We start from the raw sequence: 21,205 nt of genomic DNA on the forward strand, positions 1-21,205 counted from the left end.
ACTCAAGAACACAAAGGTACGAACGATTCTGTGGTTTAAAAATGCGTCAGGAATCTGACGTAGACTTTTTCTTAGAACCTTTAACATGAACATATTCACTAAACAACTTAGGAAGGTATTGGTGAATGAGGCACAGTGTTTGTATATGCGACAGGTGGTCATTCCCGGCAGTACCAAACCTTTCTCTTGTCTTCAATTCTTTTTGCCACTGATGAATAAACACTCATTCATAAATCTCAGAAAACTTAAATGATCTAAGAAAAATCATCTGGGATGAATAAAGGTGAAAACAACCAATGGCATCAGCATGGTTGACAAACATACAAAAACATGAAATGGAAAAGATACAGCAAGGTTCACGGCCACATAAACTTTCTATCTAGACTGCACTGGATCTGCACTGGCAGATGAAGATGATGATAGCTTGTCTTTTTAGTTTTTCAATAAACAGCCCATTTAATTAAGGGTCTGTTTCCTTGGTGGCCCTCCAAACTGTTGAACTTGTTAATGATTTGGCAACTCTAAGGAAGAAAAATCAAACACTGAAATAAAGAGCACACACACGCACACACACACACACACACACACACACACAGTGCAGTGTATCTCTGCCCACGACGAATGATGACTGTGTGTTTTTGCTCTGAAACTGAAGACAACCTCACAAGGTTACTGGAAGACACACATACAGTATCACACACACACACACACACACAGTGCTCCTCACGTTCCTGAGCTCGTCTTCCAACGTGCTGCTGCTTTGACGCCCAGCTGTCTCTCCTTAGCTGAGCTCGCGCAGCCCCGGTGTCACTGTGCATACTAATGAGCGGAGGGGGAGACGGAGCGAGGGAAGAGGAGAGAAAAGGAGGAGAGAAAAGGAGGAGCAGAGAGGAGAGAAGAGGAGCAGAGAGGAGCGCTCGAGCCTCGGAAAGCCTCCGCGCGGATCACATGGGCTCGGATGCGCGAGCTTTGGCTTTATAGCTTAGCGCCATTCAACTTGATGGCTCGTTCTTCTGCGCCTTGCTCGAGCTAAGCGCGCGGCGTTACGTCGACCGGAGGGGTTTCTCTTTCTCGGGAGGATTTTTTGCTCTAAAGGACTCCGTCATGGACGCTTCGTCTTTCTGATCGTCGCTGTGGAAATGTGCGGATTGTTGAGCATGTTCGTCTTGGTGAATGACAGCGAGCACGGATAAAAAGGGGGGAGGAAAGCAGCGAATCATCGACTGATGTTTTGTTCCGGTTCTTCAAGCAGCGGAATATAATCACTGCAGTAAATGCCGGATCGCCTTGCGCTCGCTGTGGGGATTTACAGAGGGCGGTCGTCTGCGGCCGTGTTTTGAAGGTGTGCTTTCTGGGGGGCTATTGTTGTTTTTTGTTTTTTGTCCTTTTTTCTTGATTTGATGTGAAAACGGACAGCTTTTCCGCTGGTACCGTGAACGCTCCTCCACTGCGCCAGCATGGAGCGACCGCAGCGCTGGAGATGACGCACTCGACCGCGCTCCGCTCCCAAAAAAAGTGCTTCAGCGCGCGAACATGGCGGCGACTTAACGCGGGGGGCGACATGATCGCGGCCGATCTGGACATCGACGGAGAAGCTCCGAGGAGACCCGCGCTGCACACACGGAGGAGAGAGCACCGCGCCTTCCGCTGACCAACACAGAGCGAGAGAGAGAGACAGATACAGAGAGAGAGAGAGAGAGAGAGGCGGCAGGTTCTCGCCAGCGCAGCCCGGGGGAGGGAGAAAGAAACAGAGAGATAGAAAGAGAGGGGGAGAGAAAGAAGGGCATGGTGCTGTGGAGAAGGAGGAGGAGAAGCGGGGTGAGCTCTGGAGAGCCACGCGCGAGGGCAATATGAGTGGCCTAATCCGTGCCAGCGCGTTAACCGAACCGGAATAGGGGATCGACAGAGAGAGAGAGAGAGAGAGAGTGCGAGAGAGAGAGTGCGAGAGAGAGAGTGAGTGCGAGAGAGAGAGCGAGAGAGAGAGAGCGAGAGAGAAAGAGAGCGAGAGAGAGAGAGTGCGAGAGAGAGAGAGAGAGAGAGAGACCATTTCCTTCTTTTCCAAAAAGATATATACGTATTAATTAAAGTGAGAAAATAAACAAAACATAGGGGTTACAAATAATAATATCCACTCACAAACCCCAAGTCAATGAATTTTGTGGCCACCCAGGAGCCGCCGCGGTGGAGTGGGCCAGCGCTGCGCTTTCCTAAAATATGACCAGCGGCGCTCGGACGTGTCGGCAGCAAGATGATGATGATGATGACGGCTTAAAAACGTGGTGGTGGTGCGCGCCCCGCGAGGACCCGATAAAGCCAGCGTTCAGCGACTCGGAAAGGGCCCACAGATGGCGACTGTCCCTCGCCTGCCTCCTCCTCTTCCTCGCCGTGCTGCTCTCTGACCGTCTGTGGCTGCGCGCCGAGGCCGCGCTGGCCAGGGCCGGGTCCGGCTCCAGCGCGCTGCTCTCCGCCGGCGCCTCGCGCCAGCCCGTGCGGCCGCTGGCCTCGTGCCGCCCGGACAGCGTGTCCAAGCGCTGCTTCGCGGCGGAGGAGGACGCGGCGGCCGCGGTGTGCTCGGGCCTGTCCGGCGCCGAGTGGAACCTCAGTGACCTGTACCTCGCCTTCTGCGACTCTTACTCCCTCCTTGATCTGTTCCACGGCCTGCGCGCGCCGCCCAACGCCAGCAGTTGCGGCCTCGCCATGGCCCAGGGCAGCGACGACGGCCACGGCGACGGCTACGGCGCGGACGGCTGCGTACGCTGCGTGCGCGCCTACCAGTACCTGGACCGGCAAGCGCGCGAGGCGTACGACGAGTTCGAGCTGCTGGTGCGGAAATACGAAACGGATGCATACTCGGTGCGGACATGCATGGACGAGTGCACGGTAGGAGCTGCTGATCTGGACAATCATAGTGTATATTATGTGTGTGTTTTGAAGCTTGAACCTTTATAAGTCGTGATAAGGAGAAACAGGCTATAGATTTGGGATGAGAGAGAGAGAGAGAGAGAGAGAGATTTGCGCGCACTTGTGGATCAGACGCTAAAGATGAAGGTCCAGCGCTTCCTCTGCTGGATGATGAATGAAAGTCGAGCGTCCAGCTGTTTCAGAGCATGCGAAAGGCTCCAGTTGTGGGGAGGGGGCGGGGGAGCGGTTGGGTTGCCCACTTTAAAGGGGAAATCCCTTAACATTTCTGAATAATTTAGTCCATGAGATGTAAATTGAGTCATTCACAGTGGTTTGACATGAAGTGGTTCATTGTAGAGAAACTTACAGACTCAGATACCTTTACAGTGTTGGTGATGTGGACCATATCTACAATACAAATATGGACGTTTTATTGACTATTCAACACCACCAGTGGGTCTATAGGTTTTATAGAGCTTTTTATTTATGTTGATGATGGTTTTTTGTGGAGACTATTTTGCCTCACGGCGCCCTGCATGTACTATTTCACCATGAATGGATTAAAACAGATGGATTAAAGTACATTTTAAGCCAAAACTTTATCATAAAACAACCATATAAGGGAGTGTATATCTAACCACTTTATGTAATAGCTTTCTCTGAGGGAGCCTTCAGAAGCATCCAGTCACCACCACTATGAACAGTTCTGACTGGGCCTTTTTTCCTAGAACTGAGTATTTCACATCAGACCACTCTGAATGACTGTTTACATCTCAACCATTAAATTATGTACATTTTTAAAAAAAGTCTATGGAGTTCTCCTTGAAGACAGCATCAGAAATTGCAATGCTGCCCAAGTGTAGCTCTGACAAATGTGTATTTTGTGCTGAGTGTTTGTGCTCGTTGAGTAAAGAAGAAGCAGAAGAGATACACAGCAGGACGTGAACAGTGCAGCAGCTGTGTGGTCAGTGGGGGAAGCGTTAGCTCTCAGGGCTTTTTCCTGGAAAAAAAAGATGAGGGTGGTTAGACTGACACATAGATGGATGATATAGCGTGTGTGTGCGTGTGCGCGCATTATGGCACAGTGTTTTGTGGAATTTCAATAACATTAATAGCGCAACAGTGATGTTCTGGCCTAATCCCTGAAAGGCCTTCCACTCATTTTTCAGGTGTGTTTTTTTTTCTTTCCATAGTAATAGAACTTCCTCATGAAGCTGAGCAGCATGTCCATGTCCAAAATACACAGATAGAAGAACAACTGCAATATTGTTTTTCTGCAGTACCTGCTAAATGGCTTGTAGGCAGGAATAATGAATAATACATAAATCACTGTGTTCTGACGAGGCTGCACATATAAACTCACATTTGCACCGATGTACCGCCACAACATAACAAAAAAAAACTAGCTTTTGTTTTAGTGGAGGTGCATCCAACTGTTGCACATAAACACATCAATCAGACTTTCACATCTCTCTCTCTCTCTCTCTCTCTCTCTCTCTCTTTCTTTCTCTCTCTGTCTTACAATATCCTTTTGAAGCTTTACAGAGAAGGCTGAGCACAGTTACTGTTCCCTGTCCATGGTGCTGAATTCAGGACTTCAGTTCTTACAGTTGACACCCAGCAGCCCCTGAATGAAAACACACTCTCACTTTCCAACCATATATTCCAGCACTGATCTTGCTGGCAGCAGATGTGGTTCAAAGGAAATGAGAGTATTTTTCAGCATTTATGCATAATAAAATCGTTAAGATGTAAACAGAGTCATTCAGAGTGGGTTGATGTGAAGTGTCAGGATTGTGGTGATGAGAATCAGACATCCTTTGTACATAAAATGTATGTTTTACCCTCAACATCACATTTAGAAGGCATGTAAGTTGACTAGTTGCTTTGCATTATAAATGAAATGGCTATATTTGTGTATATGTGTCATGACCCTGGTTCCTATTAGCATCACTGTGAAATCCAAGTCAGTACGATTTACTGTGATTAACTATTTAACATCAAACCACTCTGAACGACTTTGTTTATGTCTCAGGTCTTGAATCATGCAGAACCATTAGAGGAATTCGGCTAGGACCAACAAAGACAGAATTTGCAAGGCTTCTCTAATACTAACCCCAGTAACACTCAGAAGTTGAATAAAACATGAACTGACCCTAAATAGCTGTAAACAAATCCTTAGTTCATCAGAATTAAAAAATGTACGAATGTTTTAAATGACAGTTCATGTATTTATTGATGTATTGTGATGTATTGTCGTACATGCTGTTTATTTGCACCAAACCCTTTCTCTAATAAATAATGAGTTGTACATCAGTTCATTTATAGAAATCATTCCAGCAAATTGCTAAAAATGCATCTTACTAATAGTGCCATTAGCTTTACATTTTGTCCAGTAAGTATATATGATAATACAATACCTTGTGGCTAAGTAATTAGATAACTTGTATGAAATTATAACTCCTATTAACAGATATTTGTAAAATATATATTATTGTACACTTAGCAGTACAGCTTGTTTATTAGTGAAAGGGTGTGTTGCAAATGAACAGAACAACAGCATGTATATAATTTATAAACATGAGTATACACATCAACAACTACATGAATTGTCATCTATACACATTTGAAAACTTTCACATTCTGATGAACTAATGATTTGTTTACACTTATTAATAGTCAGCAAAAGGTTTATTAAACTTAGTTACCCACCTCCTCATTTCACGTATTAATTGACTCGGCTTATTCTATACAGGCTCTTGCCAGTTATACTCTTCCTCAAAACTGTAACAGACTCAATTTGTAGATCAGTCTCTACAATCTGTCAGTTAGATAGACTCTTATCTCAGTTCCTCTTATTTTATTAACAACTGCCTCTTCTCCAGTTCCATTCTACCTGAACGTCTAGATCAGATCATTTCTAAGCTGCCATTTATTGCAAAACTCAGCTACAGTCTCATCTTGTGTCACATAGCCTCTATAGCCCATTCAGTCTGGTTGCCATCCTCGCTATAGTATCGAGACTTCCCTCATTGGGGTCACTATGCATTGCTTTTGTGAAGCGACCTTGGGCCTGAGGAAATATAATTATATCATTAATAGAAATTACACAAGTTCATTTAATATACAGTGCATGCATGAACGTGTTTAGAGTCCTGTCTCATTAAATGCAAGAGGTGGGGAGCTGTGGCACTTAAGCACAAACACCTTCTGACTTCTTAGTTAGTTCATGGTAAGTGTGCACAGCTCTTCACTGGCAGACTGGGACACTGTTATAAGGAGCCAGAAGTTTTTCAGGTTTAAGTGCTTGAACCCAGAAGCTTGTAGCTCCACCAACAGCTGTGCCCATTTCTAAAGAAAGTGAACCAGCCTGAGTGTCACCCAGCAAGTCTACAAAAGCCTTCTACACTGTTAAGACAACCATATAGGTTATGTGCAGTGCAATGTACTTTTTATTCATTTTCACTCAATCTATTTACACTGCTCACTGCTACAGCTGCTCACTTTTGTGTTTGATTTCATTGTATTCTGGGCAGCTTGTTCTGCTGCTTACAGATGCTTAAGTATTTTATTTTTAGCCAAAAAGATCCCAATAATAGAAGAATGTTGCCTAAAAAATGTCAGTTCCTGCACTGATAGATGCTGAAAGATGTATTAAGTAGCTTCACTTTAATTCAACAGATTTCATTATTCGAGTATTTTGTATGTTTGTACTGCTTCTTAAGCAGTTTTTGTACTTTTACAATATTCTATTGCTTAATTTTCATTTCACTGTGCTTGAGTTTAACTGCACTGCCTGCCTCTGATCAGTTGTTTCTCCATTAAATGGAGAAATGTATTCAGCTCCTGTGTCCCCTTAGAATATATCTACTGAAGGTTTTATGCAAGCCCTCAGACAGATGGATTGCTTGATCAATATTCTTAATATCTTGGTTGGAGTAGTAAATATAACTCATACTGCTGATCTCAGTGTTATTGTATGAAAACCTGGATAATTAGAGTGGGCATAAAATATATGTGAGTATTGTTGTATGTGTTGTACATTGTATGTAGTATACATACGAATTTAAAGGAGTCGTTCAGGGAAAAATCTAATTATCTCTTACCTGTTATGCAGTCAATCAGCCAAGACTTGTTTCATATTTGACTTACGCTTCCTTAGTTTACAATAGGAGATGCTAGGCCAACACTGCATACAAACACTGGACTTCATGTACTTCATATATACCCAAACAAGTAAAAAAAATAGTAAAATTGTATGACTAGACCTTATTTAAACATCTAAGATGCAACTGGAACTACCTTGTCATCCACATAACATTTGACTTTGTAGTACTACTCCGCTTCCATCTGGCCCATAAAGGGTTGTGTTATACTTTGTGCACCACGCAGGGATTTCATTTGTTAACATAGCAAAGTCTTCATTGCTGTAAGACAGTTAAAATTGCATCTTGAATAATGGTAAATTAAAAAAAATTAAATAGGTGTTATGTTTCATTTTGTATAAACCATAAACAGAAAAAAAAGACTAGGTGTTGTCCGGTATGTAGTCCTAATGATGCAGAAACATGCAAACTGTGGCTTTTGGCAATAAACCACAAACTAGCAAAAGTGTCTTTCAGTATTGTGCAAAATCTCTTTGTAAGCTATGATCACTTTTCACCTGATGGTTAAGATAGATAGATAGATAGATAGATAGATAGATAGATAGATAGATAGATAGATAGATAGATAGATAGATAGATAGATAGATAGATAGATAGATAGATAGATAGATAGATAGATAGATAGATTGATTGATTGATTGATTTTGATAGACAGATAAATTTGATTTTCCTCCAAATTAAATTTCTAAAACATCATTGAATATGTAAGGAATCACCTCCAAGTAGAACATGTATTGTCTGAACACAAGTTGAGTGCAAAACTACACAAAGGTTTTAGGTGGGCAGTTATGACCGTGGGCCAGAATTAAGCATGTCTGCAGAATTGCAGATGTTTGGAAACTGGTAGAGAGGAAAAAAGAATACCTTACAGAATAAGTGTTAAATACCTTCAAGACTTTAAAAAGACTATGGCTAACTGGAAAGACTTTGTCTTATTGGTGGATGGTTCAGGTTTGTTAAGGCTGACTGACAAGAGTGGAAGCATAATCCTCCATCTATCTAAGTGTGCATGTCTGTATGTACGTTACAGAGAGAGAGAGAGAGAGAGAGTTCTGATTGATGTGTTTACGTTGTCCTGACCTGCCCCATGAGGATCTTTAGTGCAAAATGTTTATTCTTCTTAGGCTTTATGTGAGAATGATGATGATTGACAGCAGGGTGGAATGAAAAAAAAATCCCCCAAAAAAGGGTGTTATGCAAGGGTTCTTCAGTAAAGGCAGTGGTTATATATAGAACTGTGGCAACTCTGCTCCGGGCAAGTGTGCTCACTGCCCCCTAGTGTGTGTATTCACTAGTGTGCATGTATGTAGGTGTTTCACTGCATGGATGGGTAAAATGCAGAGGTCTAATTTCACAGTGTGCAAATACAGTGACAAATGATTGTTAATTCTATACTATTAAAAGAACCTTTTGAATGCATAAATAGTTCTGTGCATAGTTAAATGGTTAGGCCTGGTTAAGATTAGGCCTAGCTAGAACTTGGATGGGAGACTATCTTGGACGTTTTTCAGCTCTACTTATATTTTGAAAGTCCTCTTTCAATATAGTCAAATATAGATGATATAATGGAACAAATACGAAAACAAACTCTTTACAAATGGCTCTAAGAACCCCTTCTTATTGTATGATCTCAAATGCTAAGAAGGGTCAGGCCTGCTTGGGTCTTGGATGGGAGACCAACTTGTAATACCAGGAGCTGCAAGCTGCTTTTATTTTAAGTCTTTTTTCAACAGACTCAAAGGTAGAACACATTATGGAAGAAAAATTTAAACAAAGGTTCTATATAGTGCCTAAAAGGGTTCTGTAATTGGAACAAATCATAGAATCTTTTTTGGTACTATATATAACCCTTTATAATAAACTTTATTGTTTTTTGCAAATATTCACTCATTTTAAATTTGATGCCTGCAACACATTCCAAAGAAGTTGGGACAGGGGCAACAAAAGACTGGGAAAGTTGATAAATGCAAAAAAAACACCTGTTTGGAACATTCCACAGGTGAACAGGTTAATTGGAAACAGGTGAGTGTCATGATTGGGTATAAAGGGAGCATCCCTGAAAGACTCAGTTGTTCACAAGCAAGGACGGGGCGAGGTTCACCACTTTGTAAACAACTGCATGAGCAAATAATCCAACAGTTTAAAAACGTTTCTCAACGTGCAACTGCAAGGAATTTAGGGATTTCATCATCTACAGTCCATAATATCAACAAAAGATTCAGAGAATCTGGAGAAATCTCTGCAAGTTGGCGGCAAGGCAGAAAACCAACATTGAATGCCCGTGACCTGCATTAAAAACCCACATCATTCTGTAATGGATATTACCACATGGGCTCAGGAACACTTCAGAAAACCACTGTCAGTGAACACAGGTAAAACTCTGCCATGCAAAGCGAAAGCCATATATCAACAATACCCAGAAATGCCACCAGCCGCTCTGGGCCGCTCTGAGCTCATCTGAGATGGACTGACGCAAAGTCGCAAAGTCTGATGAGTCTACATTTAAAATTTTTCATTTCAAACATTTCAAATGTTATTGGAAATCATGGACGTTGTGTCCTCCTGGCCAAAGAGGAAAAGGACTGTCCAGATTGTTATCAGCGCAAAGTTCAAAAGCCAGCGTCTCTGATGGTATGAGGGTGTGTTAGTGCCCATGGCATGGGTAACTTGCACATCTGTGAAGGCACCATTAATGCTGAAAGGTACATTCAGGTTTTGGAGCAACATATGCTGCCATCCAAGCAACGTCTTTTTCAGGGACGTCCCTGCTTATTTCATCAAGACAATGCCAAGCCACATTCTGCACGTGTTACAACAGCGTGGCTTCGTATGTAAAAGAGTGCGGGTACTAGACTGGCCTGCCTGCAGTCCAGACCTGTCTCCCATTGAAAACGTGTGGCGCATTATGAAGCACAAAATATGACAATGGAGACCCCGGACTGTTGAGCAACTGAAGTTGTACATCAAGCAAGAATGGGAAAGAATTCCACCTTCAAAGCTTCAACAATTAGTTCCCAAACGCTTATTGAGTGTTGTTAAAAGGAAAGGAAATATAACACGGTGGTAAACATGCCCCTGTCCCAGCTTCTTTAAAAAACAATAAAGTTTATCTGTTTGAACATTAAATATCTTGTCTTTGTAGTGTATTCACTTGAATAGAGGTTGAAAAGGATTTGCAAATCATTGTATTCTGTTTTATTTATGTTTTACACAACGTCCAAACTTCATTGGAATTGGGGTTGTATTTAAGATACACAATTCTAGCTAAAACTACTGTTGTACCTTTGAGGGTACAACATTACATTGTTTGTATGAATTAAACATGTACCTGTACAGTACCTTTGTTTCATGCTGACATCACCTGTCCCCCACTAAAACATTAGTATTCATCAAATAGGTCATATTTCCTCCACTAGTTAATCCAATACATGCAAAGATGTTCAAAATGGTTAAAGACATCTTCGTCGACATCCAGTATGTTAGAATACAGCCTTCCCAGCTTCTCTGAGACCTTTTTTTCTTCGCTAATTATACAGGAATGCCTGAGTGGTGAATGTGCAGCAGGGCTAATCAGGAGGTGTGTATTCAGATTTGTCAATCAGGCATATTCAGATACTACTGCAGCATTGTGCTGGTCAAAGCCAACCAAATTCCACCCCATTCAAACTCATACTGTGGCTGTAGCAGGTTCGGTTGTATATGCAGACGAAGGACTTTATCAGGATTTAATGAATATTAAGTGAATGAATATTTTTTCTGAATCAAGGATCTATTCAGCTGTAGGGGTTACAATGTTTGGGGCGAATTTTGCTACATGCCCAAACAGTCTGCATTCAGAATAAGAAGACAAAATATTGATATTGAATATGTTATTCAACCTGAAATTGTGCATGGCTATATTTGCCTAATGAATATTAATATGTGTATGATAACACCCCTAGTGTGTGCACATGTGTATGTGTCTGCTTGCTGTCATGTGTGTGTTTCTGCATTGTGAGAGGAAAGAGAAGCAGTGGTCCACTCGTCCAGTCCTCCTCCTCCTCATCACCTAATCAGTGAGCGGAATGCGAGCTGCATATAGGCCTACAGCCTCAGCACTGTGGCTAATGAAATAAAAATCTGGATCAAGGGACTTGGCAGCCTTTTAACACAATCTAAATTGCAAATCTGTTCTTATGTTAGTCTGACCTTTGCACAAGCACAGCACTCTGTGTTTGAATTGTCGAATGTCAGCTTAATAACCCTACACTTTTGGAAGTGAAATTATAATTTGGGAAAATAATCATGTTTCTCTCTCTCTCTCTCTCTCTCTCTCTCTCTCTCTCTCTCCCTCCATAAATGCTGCTGGTCATCTTGTGGCACACAAGTGGGAAGATAATGATATTTTTGGTGAGAGAGTGGCCTCTTGACATCCTGACTTTATGACTTTGTGAGAGCACTATATTGAACCTAGCAGGTATAGAGAGAGATGTGAAGAAAGTCTCCCTTACCCTAAACGTTAAATATGCATGGGCCTAAAGAGCCATAGACCTGTAAGATCTCTGTTTTGCAAGGAGAGCTAATGAGACGGAAAGAAAGCGTTTTCTTTAGATCAAGCATCTGAGCTTTCAGCACAAATGTTTGAGCATTGGAGCATTTTATCCTCATCTGTGGTAGCATTTTACACTGTCTAGAATTATGACTAGTGGTTGAAACAGGAGGTTCAGTTGTGGTCCTGGAGTGTCAGAGTACAGCACAATCTGAAGCTTTTTCTGCTCTAACACACCTGTAAAACTAACTGCTGAGTTGGACCGAGAGTGTTTTAGCATGACTAAAGCCCTCCAGGACTAGAGCTGGACACCCTTGGATGAAAATGTATGTTGCTACCCAGCTTGTAGAAACACAGCATACACATACTGGCCTCGTTTTTATAGACACCTATATTGGGGTGTTCCATGTAGGTGTAGTGTAATAGACTAAAGTCAACCTTTCAGAGAAGGCCTAATGATTGCTCAGAGCATAAAAGGGTCATTTTCAGTTTATTTTTATTCAACAGTATCATCATGCTTGTTATACTCTGCACGTATAGTTGTAATACTCTTATTTCACTGTTATGTCTTGGTTGAAAAAGTTCAAATCTTGAAACACTCAACTGAAAATTGAACCTCAGGATTTTTTCCCTGTAGTATCTATGCAGATACAGGCAAATTTCTCCCATTGACTTTCACAATATCTGAACTACCAACATTAGGACGCAACAATGAAATCAACTAATCAGGAGTTGATTTCCAATTTGTGGGTCAATTTAATGAGAAAAATGTCACCCTAGCCCAGGGTGTCCAATCTTATCCACAAAGGTCTGGTGTGGCTGCAGGTTTTCAGTCAAAATGAGCTGAAGCACACCTGATTCCAGTAGTTTGAACGTTTGATCATGTGATCTCCTGCTTTGTTGGAGTGAAAACCTGCAGCCACACCTACCCTTTGTGGAAAAGATTGGACACTCCTGTCCTTGGCAGTCGTATTCACAGTCACACTGACTGTGAATACGACTGAGACACTGTACACCTGCAACATACAAGATCAATTATGTAATTGCAAAACTGTGTATCACCATTTTTGTTTGTTTGTTTGTTTGTTTGTTTGCTTGCGTCATTTGGGCGTATTCACTGGCTTTTAGACTGTGTAACATTTCATCATGAAAGAACCAATAGAAATGGTTAGAAATAATTTGGAATAATATCTCATTACATGAACTTACATTCAAAGTTAAAAGTTGAAAATGTGTTTGCCTGTAAATTTTGGAGATAGTTTTGATAGGACAGTGATGATATGTTATTGTCTGTTAAAAGATTCAAACAAAAAGTGCCCATAGGGGCACGAGCAGATATGAACACTATTGTAAAAGTGTTTTTTATCTTGGAATTTTAACATTCATGACCCAACTTGAAGTCCTAGCCAAGCACATATATAAACATACTGTTCACCTTTCACTTTAATCCACCTCATACACACATACAGAGAGAGAGAGAGAGAGAAAGAGAGAGAGAGAGAGAGAGAGAGAGAGAGAGAGAAGCACAATAAGGGCGCATGTGTGAGCATTTACTCTCCTCAGGTGGAGAACAGTCCTGCTGCTGAGTGCTCCACCTGTGTCTCCACACACACATACAAACACTTCCACAGGAACCAGACCTTTTATTTAGCCCCACTTTTTGCTAAAGCAGCAGGCAACTCCTAAGTCCAAGCTTTCCAAGTCTTCCAAATCCGTGCTCCCTATTTGAGTCCTCATTAACCCTTCCAGTAAGGGCAGATGGTGGCAAGGGGGGAGCTGTGAAGTATTGCTTGGCTTGGGTATGAAACAGCACTCTGGGTCCCTGTAGCCGGCTTATTGTCCTCCGCCCTGGGGCTATTTTGACACAGCACAGAGGCTCTGTGGAAAGCCAGAGGACAAAGCCAAGGATCATCGTTCTGTTCCTCTGCCACGGCACAGATGAGCAGCGTAGTCCCAGCCCACAGGCCACTCGTGTTATCGTTGTTTACTCCTGCCTGGAACACTTGTCAAATCAGGACCAATTACCGTCTGCGTTATGCACACATGGTGAGATGGGAATATTTAGTGATAAGTTGCATCTTGGCATTTGTGGAAATGAATGAAAAGGAGTTGCTGGAATTTTACCCAGCATTTTCCTTCTGTTTCCTGTCACTATTGGATATCAATGACCTGATTGGAGAAAGAATAAATATAGAACGGCGGAGCTTTAGTGCTTTGTACTGGGAATTATAATACTTTTCAAAGATTTGTTCATGTGTGAATTATTCACTCAAGTGATTTGTTCCTTATGATACATTCTCTGATTTGTTTAGTGTTCAAGAAGTGTAATATCACATGAACCACAGCATCAGTGAACTGCTACAGTTACAGGCATTTTTGTGAACATGATGCACTTCCTAAAATTTATCTGTATGCTAATTTAAGGGTATTTGCTAAATGTAGTTATGTTGTAACTGACGTTTGGGGGGAGGAGCATTATTGAAACCCTTCCTTCTTTCAATCCAACACCCTATAAATTCACATCATCACATTCCGTTTTTTTTAATAGGCTGCTCAGAAAGTACATTTTGTAGGAATTCATTCATGTTAGCTTATAAGCTCACTTTGTTAGTAATGTTAACCTTGCATTTTAGCAAAATATCTTTCCTAAAGGTACTGTAACTTAAAGTAAAGTCAATTGTTTTCTGACTTGAGTGTTGCACATTTGTCGATCCTCCATTTACACTATTGAGTAAACCTTTGCACTATATGAAGTGTATAGTGATGACCTCATCTTTAAACATTGTTTTTAACAATGGTCAAACTTTTTTAATCAACATAACAGGAACTCATTATTGTATCTGTCATTGCATTGGCTTTAGCTGGGTAAGTTAGCTGAGCAAACCAGATCTTTCATAGTGGTGACTCAGTTGATTTTGCACACCTAAAAAAAATTTTCAAATGGAATGAATCAATGTTTGCCATATTTATTAATATAATTACGCTCAAGGTTGTGTGTCTGTGTAATATATAGGAAATTTAAATATATTGGTAAAGTTAGGCAAATGGAATGAATCCTTGAAAAACAAACACACAGCTACAGAGCAGCAGAATACATGGAAAGGAAGAGATGGCATGTTACCTGTTACTTTATTGTAACTGCACAACACCTGTACTAGAAGGAATTAGCAGCATGCTATTATTACACTGCACTATGACACTGTTATACTGTGATGACATCATCCATAAGACACTGAAGCATTCAGATTTCACACACACACACACACACACACACACACACACACACACACACACACACACACACACACACAAGCACACACACACACACACACTTTAAAGGAAACAAACAACGATTGTGTCTCTCTGGGGTGCTGTTTCCTGCAGGTCCAGACGTGGCCTTCTCTTCCGGTGTAATCCAATTTGCGCCCTCATGACTTTGCCTGCTTTAGTTGTCCTTTCTTCTGGGTGTGTGTGTGTGTGTGTGTGTGTGTGTTTTTGACTTTTAGCACACTTTCACAGAAGAGGAAATTCACCTGCACACTGTGTGACAGGTCTACTGAACACGTAGCTACACCCACTCTAAAAGCCGTGATCGAGAGGTCTCTACCCACTCACGCAAGATTTCATCCCAGCTCAGCAAAAAATTGGAATCATTTGTCCCGCCCACGCAATTCTGTCAAGGCGAACTGACATCCAATAGAAATAACACCACAGTCATGGCCATTAGGCTCACTGTGACGTAACTTCACCAAACAACGTTTGTTCCCAGTAAACACAAAGCGGGAATTAAACAACAGAATGGTTATTTTTGATATTTTGCTGGACTCGGCAGTTATGGCTGTTGGGATGAAGGCTCCGCCATCTCAGTAAGCTGAATAATTTTTTGTTGTTTGTGTGAACGGTTGCTCCACAACTCTTTAGAATGACTTTATTAATTTGAACTGTTTTACTGTTATCATTTCATGTTTATATGTATGGTTTAATGAGCATTCTACTTTTTTTAGGTTATTGATTAATTTGTGGCACTTCTCTTCATCCGTGCTTTGGCCCACTCCCACCTGCAGTGAGCTGGTTTCCTGACTACTCCCACATGGAACACTGAAAATTTGTCCATGCAGATCCAGACATGGAGACCTCCACCATGATCTGCCTCAAACATGAAGGACCACTTTGTGCTTTGTATAGAAAGGATTGCACTCATGTCCAACATTATGAGCAATGATTGCCATATTTATTAATATAATTACGCTCAAGGTTGTGTGTCTGTGTAATATATAGGAAATTTAAATATATTGGTAAAGTTAGCTGTTGAATGAATCTTTACCACCCTGTACTACCATGTGTATGCAGCGGGTACGCAGTGTCTTTGCCCCTGTTTAAATCAGTAAATAGGCGTTTATCAGCCCTGTTTCTGGTGACCTACTGCTCCACATGGTTTTTACTATTCCTTGCTTTAAAACACCTGATCCAGCTCTTAAACCGATTATCAACCCCTTCATGAGCTGAATCAGGTGTGTTGGTGCTGGAAATCATTAAAAGCTGTGTTGGAGGGTTAATAACATAGCACTGACATAAACACAGTAAAGAGTGGAAAAGATTTTAGAAGCAAAAGAGCAATTCCAGAAGTAAAAAGCTGTCCTGTCAACACTTTGTATTCAGACATGTGGCTTAATACAAGTATAAAATGTAACAGTTTGAGCATTTTGAGTTAATAAAATGATTTCTGGCTATTAATTTTACTGTAATACAGTTTTCTCAGAATCTTCTATGGCTTCATTCATCATTCTGGACACATTATATAATTTCCTTGTTTTTCTTTACAGCTTCTTATTGTCCTGCTAGTTAATTGAAAGCTGTGAAGTTGCACAGGACTAGCCTATCACAATCATTTTAGATAATTGTCTGCAAACACATTTTTACATTATTGAAAACATTGATTTCAAATAGCAATTCCAACCTTCCAACTGAAGTGTAGATACAATACAATAATACAAAAAATACCCCAGATACACACAGTGGTGCAGCGTAGCATTGTACTTAAACCATTTCTTTCTTGGGAAAGATCAAATGTCACTGGAATCAGGATGTTTCATCTTCTTCCATCAGCTGTGTTTTCTGTTAAGACACTCTTCTGCTCTCTTTCTGCCCCCATTACTCTGCCATATGTTACTGTCTTTTTCTTTAAAAAGATAAAGGTTTTTTAGAAGCTCTTCATCTCTCTCTGTCTCGCTGGTATGCAGTGTCACATGACAGATACAAATCTATATGTTAGACTCTTACATTTCCATTATAGACCATCAGCACATGCACCAGATAGAACACTGAGCTTTCACAGGATTCTTTTAGAGCAAAGCAAGACAGAATAGAGACAAGTGAGAAGGGTTTCATGTCCTAAAGAAAATTCCATCAAAAAATATTGACAAAATTTAATTATATCATTATTATATATAATAATGTGTTTTGTATGTCCATACTTTACCTTTATTGCAGCTTCTGGTACTGGTGACCTGCTTTCAGTTTTCAAAGGAATCTTAGAAGTCTTAGAAGTTTGTTGTATTTTCTGCTTCTCATGATGAAAGTTATCCCAAAGTTATTCAGTTCTGGGGTGGCCAGTCCATTGTTCTTAAAACACCAGCAGCTTATTTGTTTGATTAGCAAGTTTTCTTCTCACAGTAGAAGGAAGGACAGCAGATATTTTCAGATCTGACGCAATATAAAAAACAATGTAATTACTGTTTGATTTGCACAAATTGTGTAACACATTCTCATTGATTTTGTCTTTCTGAATACTGCATGATCGATAAAGTTCTAGGTATGTTTGCAGTGTTTGACTCAGAGTGTTGAACTTTGGTCCAGATTTTATCTGCCCTTCAGAGCTTTATGGCACTCCAATGGCATAATGAGTTAGTGTTGTGATTAGCACAGGTGGGATATGTGCGTCGTGGTAGGGACGGAACAGGCTGAGCCTGAGAGCGATCTGTAGGGACTGTAGAGTAGGGATTCTTGTTGAGGTAGAGGTGCAGTGCTGTGGGGGCTGGGTAATTAAGAGCAGCGTGTGCTGGGTATTGGGAAACAGAGTAAAGCTGAGACACTCATTAGTACTCACTCCTGGGAGCAAGAAGAGAGGCAGGATCATATGAATATAATCTCTACACTTCTATGAATTAGTTAGCTGTAGAATAGGTACAAGCTGCCTGTTCTCCTGTGACTTGGCCCATGAGTGTCCCTGCTCTGTTGTTGTTTGTCATATTGTTGGTGAATTATAGTCGAATTAAATTCAGAGTGAATTAAATTCAGGTTTATGCGTGCTGCTCATATTTCTTCCCAGCTTGCGATTGGTGGAATAATGGTGGAAATGAAACCTTGCCCTTACTTTGCATGACAATGCTGGTCTCTCTGCTCTCGCTGGAGATGGAGGTGGAGGCAGTTCAAGCTGAAGAACAGTTCTCCCATCTGGTGTCTTTGCCAAACACTTCAGCTGTGGAGGGCCCAACACATTTGGGTTTTTGCTAAATAATTTTTTAAATGTTTGTGCAAGATTAATAATTTATGTATACAAGCAAGACACACATCTCTGCTACAAATAAACTGATAAACTTTGTTTTAAGCACCTATCTTTTGTCAACAATTCAGCAGAAAGTGGCCTAAGTGCTGTGTATATGTTAGAACGTAGCTTATAGGTGAGGTTCTAGTTGTAATGTTCACTAGAAAAAAATGTGATAAATCAGTGTAGAGACCATGAATTCAATTCTATGCTGTTTGGACCAAATAAGTATACATTAAATGACATACATCAGAATAAATGCCTAGTGAAAAGTGTCTGTGTCAAACACTGGCAAATTTTATACCAACGACAAAGTAGAACAGCAAATATCTGCATGACAAACTGAACTTATAGGTAGTTTTTTTTTTTTATGCGAGTCATTACAAATTCTGATACTCGTTGTTATAGTAGGCAGGGCTCAACACACATGCAGGCAGGAAAAGACGCAGATCCACGCTCAGAAATAACAGAGAGTAGCAGGGGTCAAAATCAGGGAGAAGCAAAACACAATAAACAGGCTTAAAACTCAGGTGTTGCACATAGGTAGCAATGCAGAGACTTCACAAACTCACTGCGGAAAGGTGTACATGTAGCAGTCTTAATGAGTCCAAAAGGAGCTGAAGATGTGTGGGAGAGGAGGAGAGTTGGCAGAGCCAGGGAGAGTCCAAGTTGAGTCTTCCCAGAGGGGGGTGGCGTGACATGGTACAGGCTGAATCTCAAGAAATGTCTATGAAACGGCTGATGTCCAGATAACGTTACTATGGCAATGCATGAAGATGACCAGAAACATATTCTGCATGGACCTGTTTAAGTACATAACATTGTTGAACTACATGAAACTCTTTGTGAAAATAATGTCTGACAAGCCTGGCAAAGCTCATATCAACTTTTCTCCTACGCAACACTGTGGGCAACTTTACACAGCACCTATGAGACAGCAGGAACAATGTTATCATGTATAGAATGCTTATCATCTATCAATACAGTATCTGTGTTGTTCTGTGACAGCAATACTAGTATAGTAGATATGATAAGATTATTACAAGATAAGATTAATAACTACAAGCTCTTAATTCCTCAAGAGATGTTTCCAAAGAGATTAGATATACTCCACTTGCGTAAGGATATATATTACTTACGCAAGTTTCACAATATATATATATATACATATATATATATATATATATATATATATATATATATATAGCGTTGTTCCTCAAGCTGAAAAATGAATATTTTGTACTTACTGGATATTTTGACTGAAAAAAGAGTTATGTTGCAGAGTTATGTGTATCACAATTACACAAATGTGTAAAAGTGCAAATAGTGCAGTCATACATACTATATACCTAGCACTGCATATATAACATATAAATTCTAGTCTCTTTTTGTTTCTCTGCCTTTCTCTCCCACATACACGCATTGTCTCTGAAGGTAGTCTAATTAAATTGTTAAATGTTAGTTTTTCCTCATGTAAACAGTAGCACGGTGTGTGTGTTCGGGGGGGTGGGGGTGGGGGCTACACATCATATTAAATGACAGTGTTTGTCTCTAGTGAGGAAGCAGATAAAGACTCAGTGTCTTGCTGCTGTTTTTGAGTAACGGTGTGGGGATCACCGCTCGAAGGCGGCGCTGCGGCAGCTTTACGAGCCTACAGCTTAATGACAATGTCTCCCACTCCTGTCATTCTGGATGATGTGGTCTCTAAACAGTGCTGTTCCCAGGCCCCCTCATACCCACTCATAACTTGTCTCATCTCCGTTCTTCACTAACACACTGCAGATGGAGCTGCTCTCTCACAGTGAGATCAGCCTAGCACGGCTCTGGTTTCCTAGGTTTTCATAGGTTTCCTACCACTACCATGCAGCCCAGTGCAGAAAATGGTATAGGCTTGTTGGAGGATTGTCATCAGCTCAGCACCCGCAGAACAACTGATGCAGTGCAGATACACTGCAGTCCGGTTATAACAGAAGCAACAGCAATATTTCATTCATAATACTGCAAGAAATTGCTTGTGTTTCTGTTGATGCATGGAGTGTGCAGTTTTCATTTTAAAGGAAATGAGAGGACAAAAGCCACTTCTAATGGAAATGAAAAAAAATACATGTATCTAGAAAAGCTCAAGGCTAAGAGTTTGTGTGAAGTTCTGTATTTAGTACATTCTTACAATGTTCAAAAGCATTTTCAGAGCTCTTATAATATCTTATAATATTTCACTTATTTTCAGCTTGTTTCAACTTATGTTTTATTTATAGGTTGTCCTTACAGTTATGCAGAAGTTTAAATAGCCTGGGTTAAATTACATGCTTTGTTGATTTTCTAATTGAAAATAAGTTAACATGTCCTCTACAGGGAACACATGTAAATATAGCATATTTCCGCAAATTTGTAGTGTTTTGTTTATTTAACATATTGAAAAAACATAAAACATAATGTGTTAAATGTTCCATAACTTTTGCACGTAAGTTAAATTCAGCAAATAATTATTAATCGGGCATTAAAATAGAGGATATGTTAACTTTTGTTCACTTGAAAAAATCAACAAAACACAGAATTTGACCAGGGGCACCGAAACTTAAAAAGGCATAAGACTGTATTATTTCTTTGTTCTCAGCACATCATCCAATGTTTTCTGCACATACACTATATTTCCAAAAGTATTTGATTGTCTGCCTGCACATGCATATGAACTTGAATGAGATCCAATTCTTATTCCATAGAGTTTAATATAATGTTGGCCCACCCTTTGTAGCCATAACAGCTTCAGCTCTTCTCGGAAGGCTTTCCGCAAGGTTTAGGAGTGTTTTTATTGGAATTTCTTCCAGAAGCACATTTGTGAAGTCAGACAACTGATGTTGGATGAGAAGGCCTGGCTCACTGTCTCCAGTCTAATTCATCCCAAAAGTGTTTGGTCGGATTGAGGTCAGGACTGCAAGCCAGTCAAGTTCTTCCACACCAATCTTGCTCATCCATGTCTTTATGGAGCTGCACTGGTGCTCAGTCATGTTGGAACAGGAGGGGGCTATCCCCAAGTTGTTCCCACAAAGTTGGGAACATGAAATTGTC

The 21,205-nt window shown here is 40.8% G+C and overlaps 1 protein-coding gene across 1 annotated transcript in view; it reads left to right on the forward strand.

Moving 5' to 3' along the window:
* Window positions 1–669: 669 nt before the first annotated feature.
* The window catches only part of LOC108431486 (transmembrane protein FAM155A), a 139,127-nt gene continuing 118,591 nt past the window's right edge, over window positions 670–21,205 (forward strand). The window contains exon 1 of the mRNA XM_017704684.2: window positions 670–2,880. Within this exon, the coding sequence (XP_017560173.1) occupies window positions 2,215–2,880 (666 nt within the window). The 5' untranslated portion in view covers window positions 670–2,214. The remainder of the gene's footprint in view (window positions 2,881–21,205) is intronic.

This window comes from Pygocentrus nattereri, chromosome 6 (genome assembly GCF_015220715.1).
Source record: "Pygocentrus nattereri isolate fPygNat1 chromosome 6, fPygNat1.pri, whole genome shotgun sequence".
NCBI classification, from domain to species: Eukaryota; Metazoa; Chordata; class Actinopteri; order Characiformes; family Serrasalmidae; genus Pygocentrus; species Pygocentrus nattereri.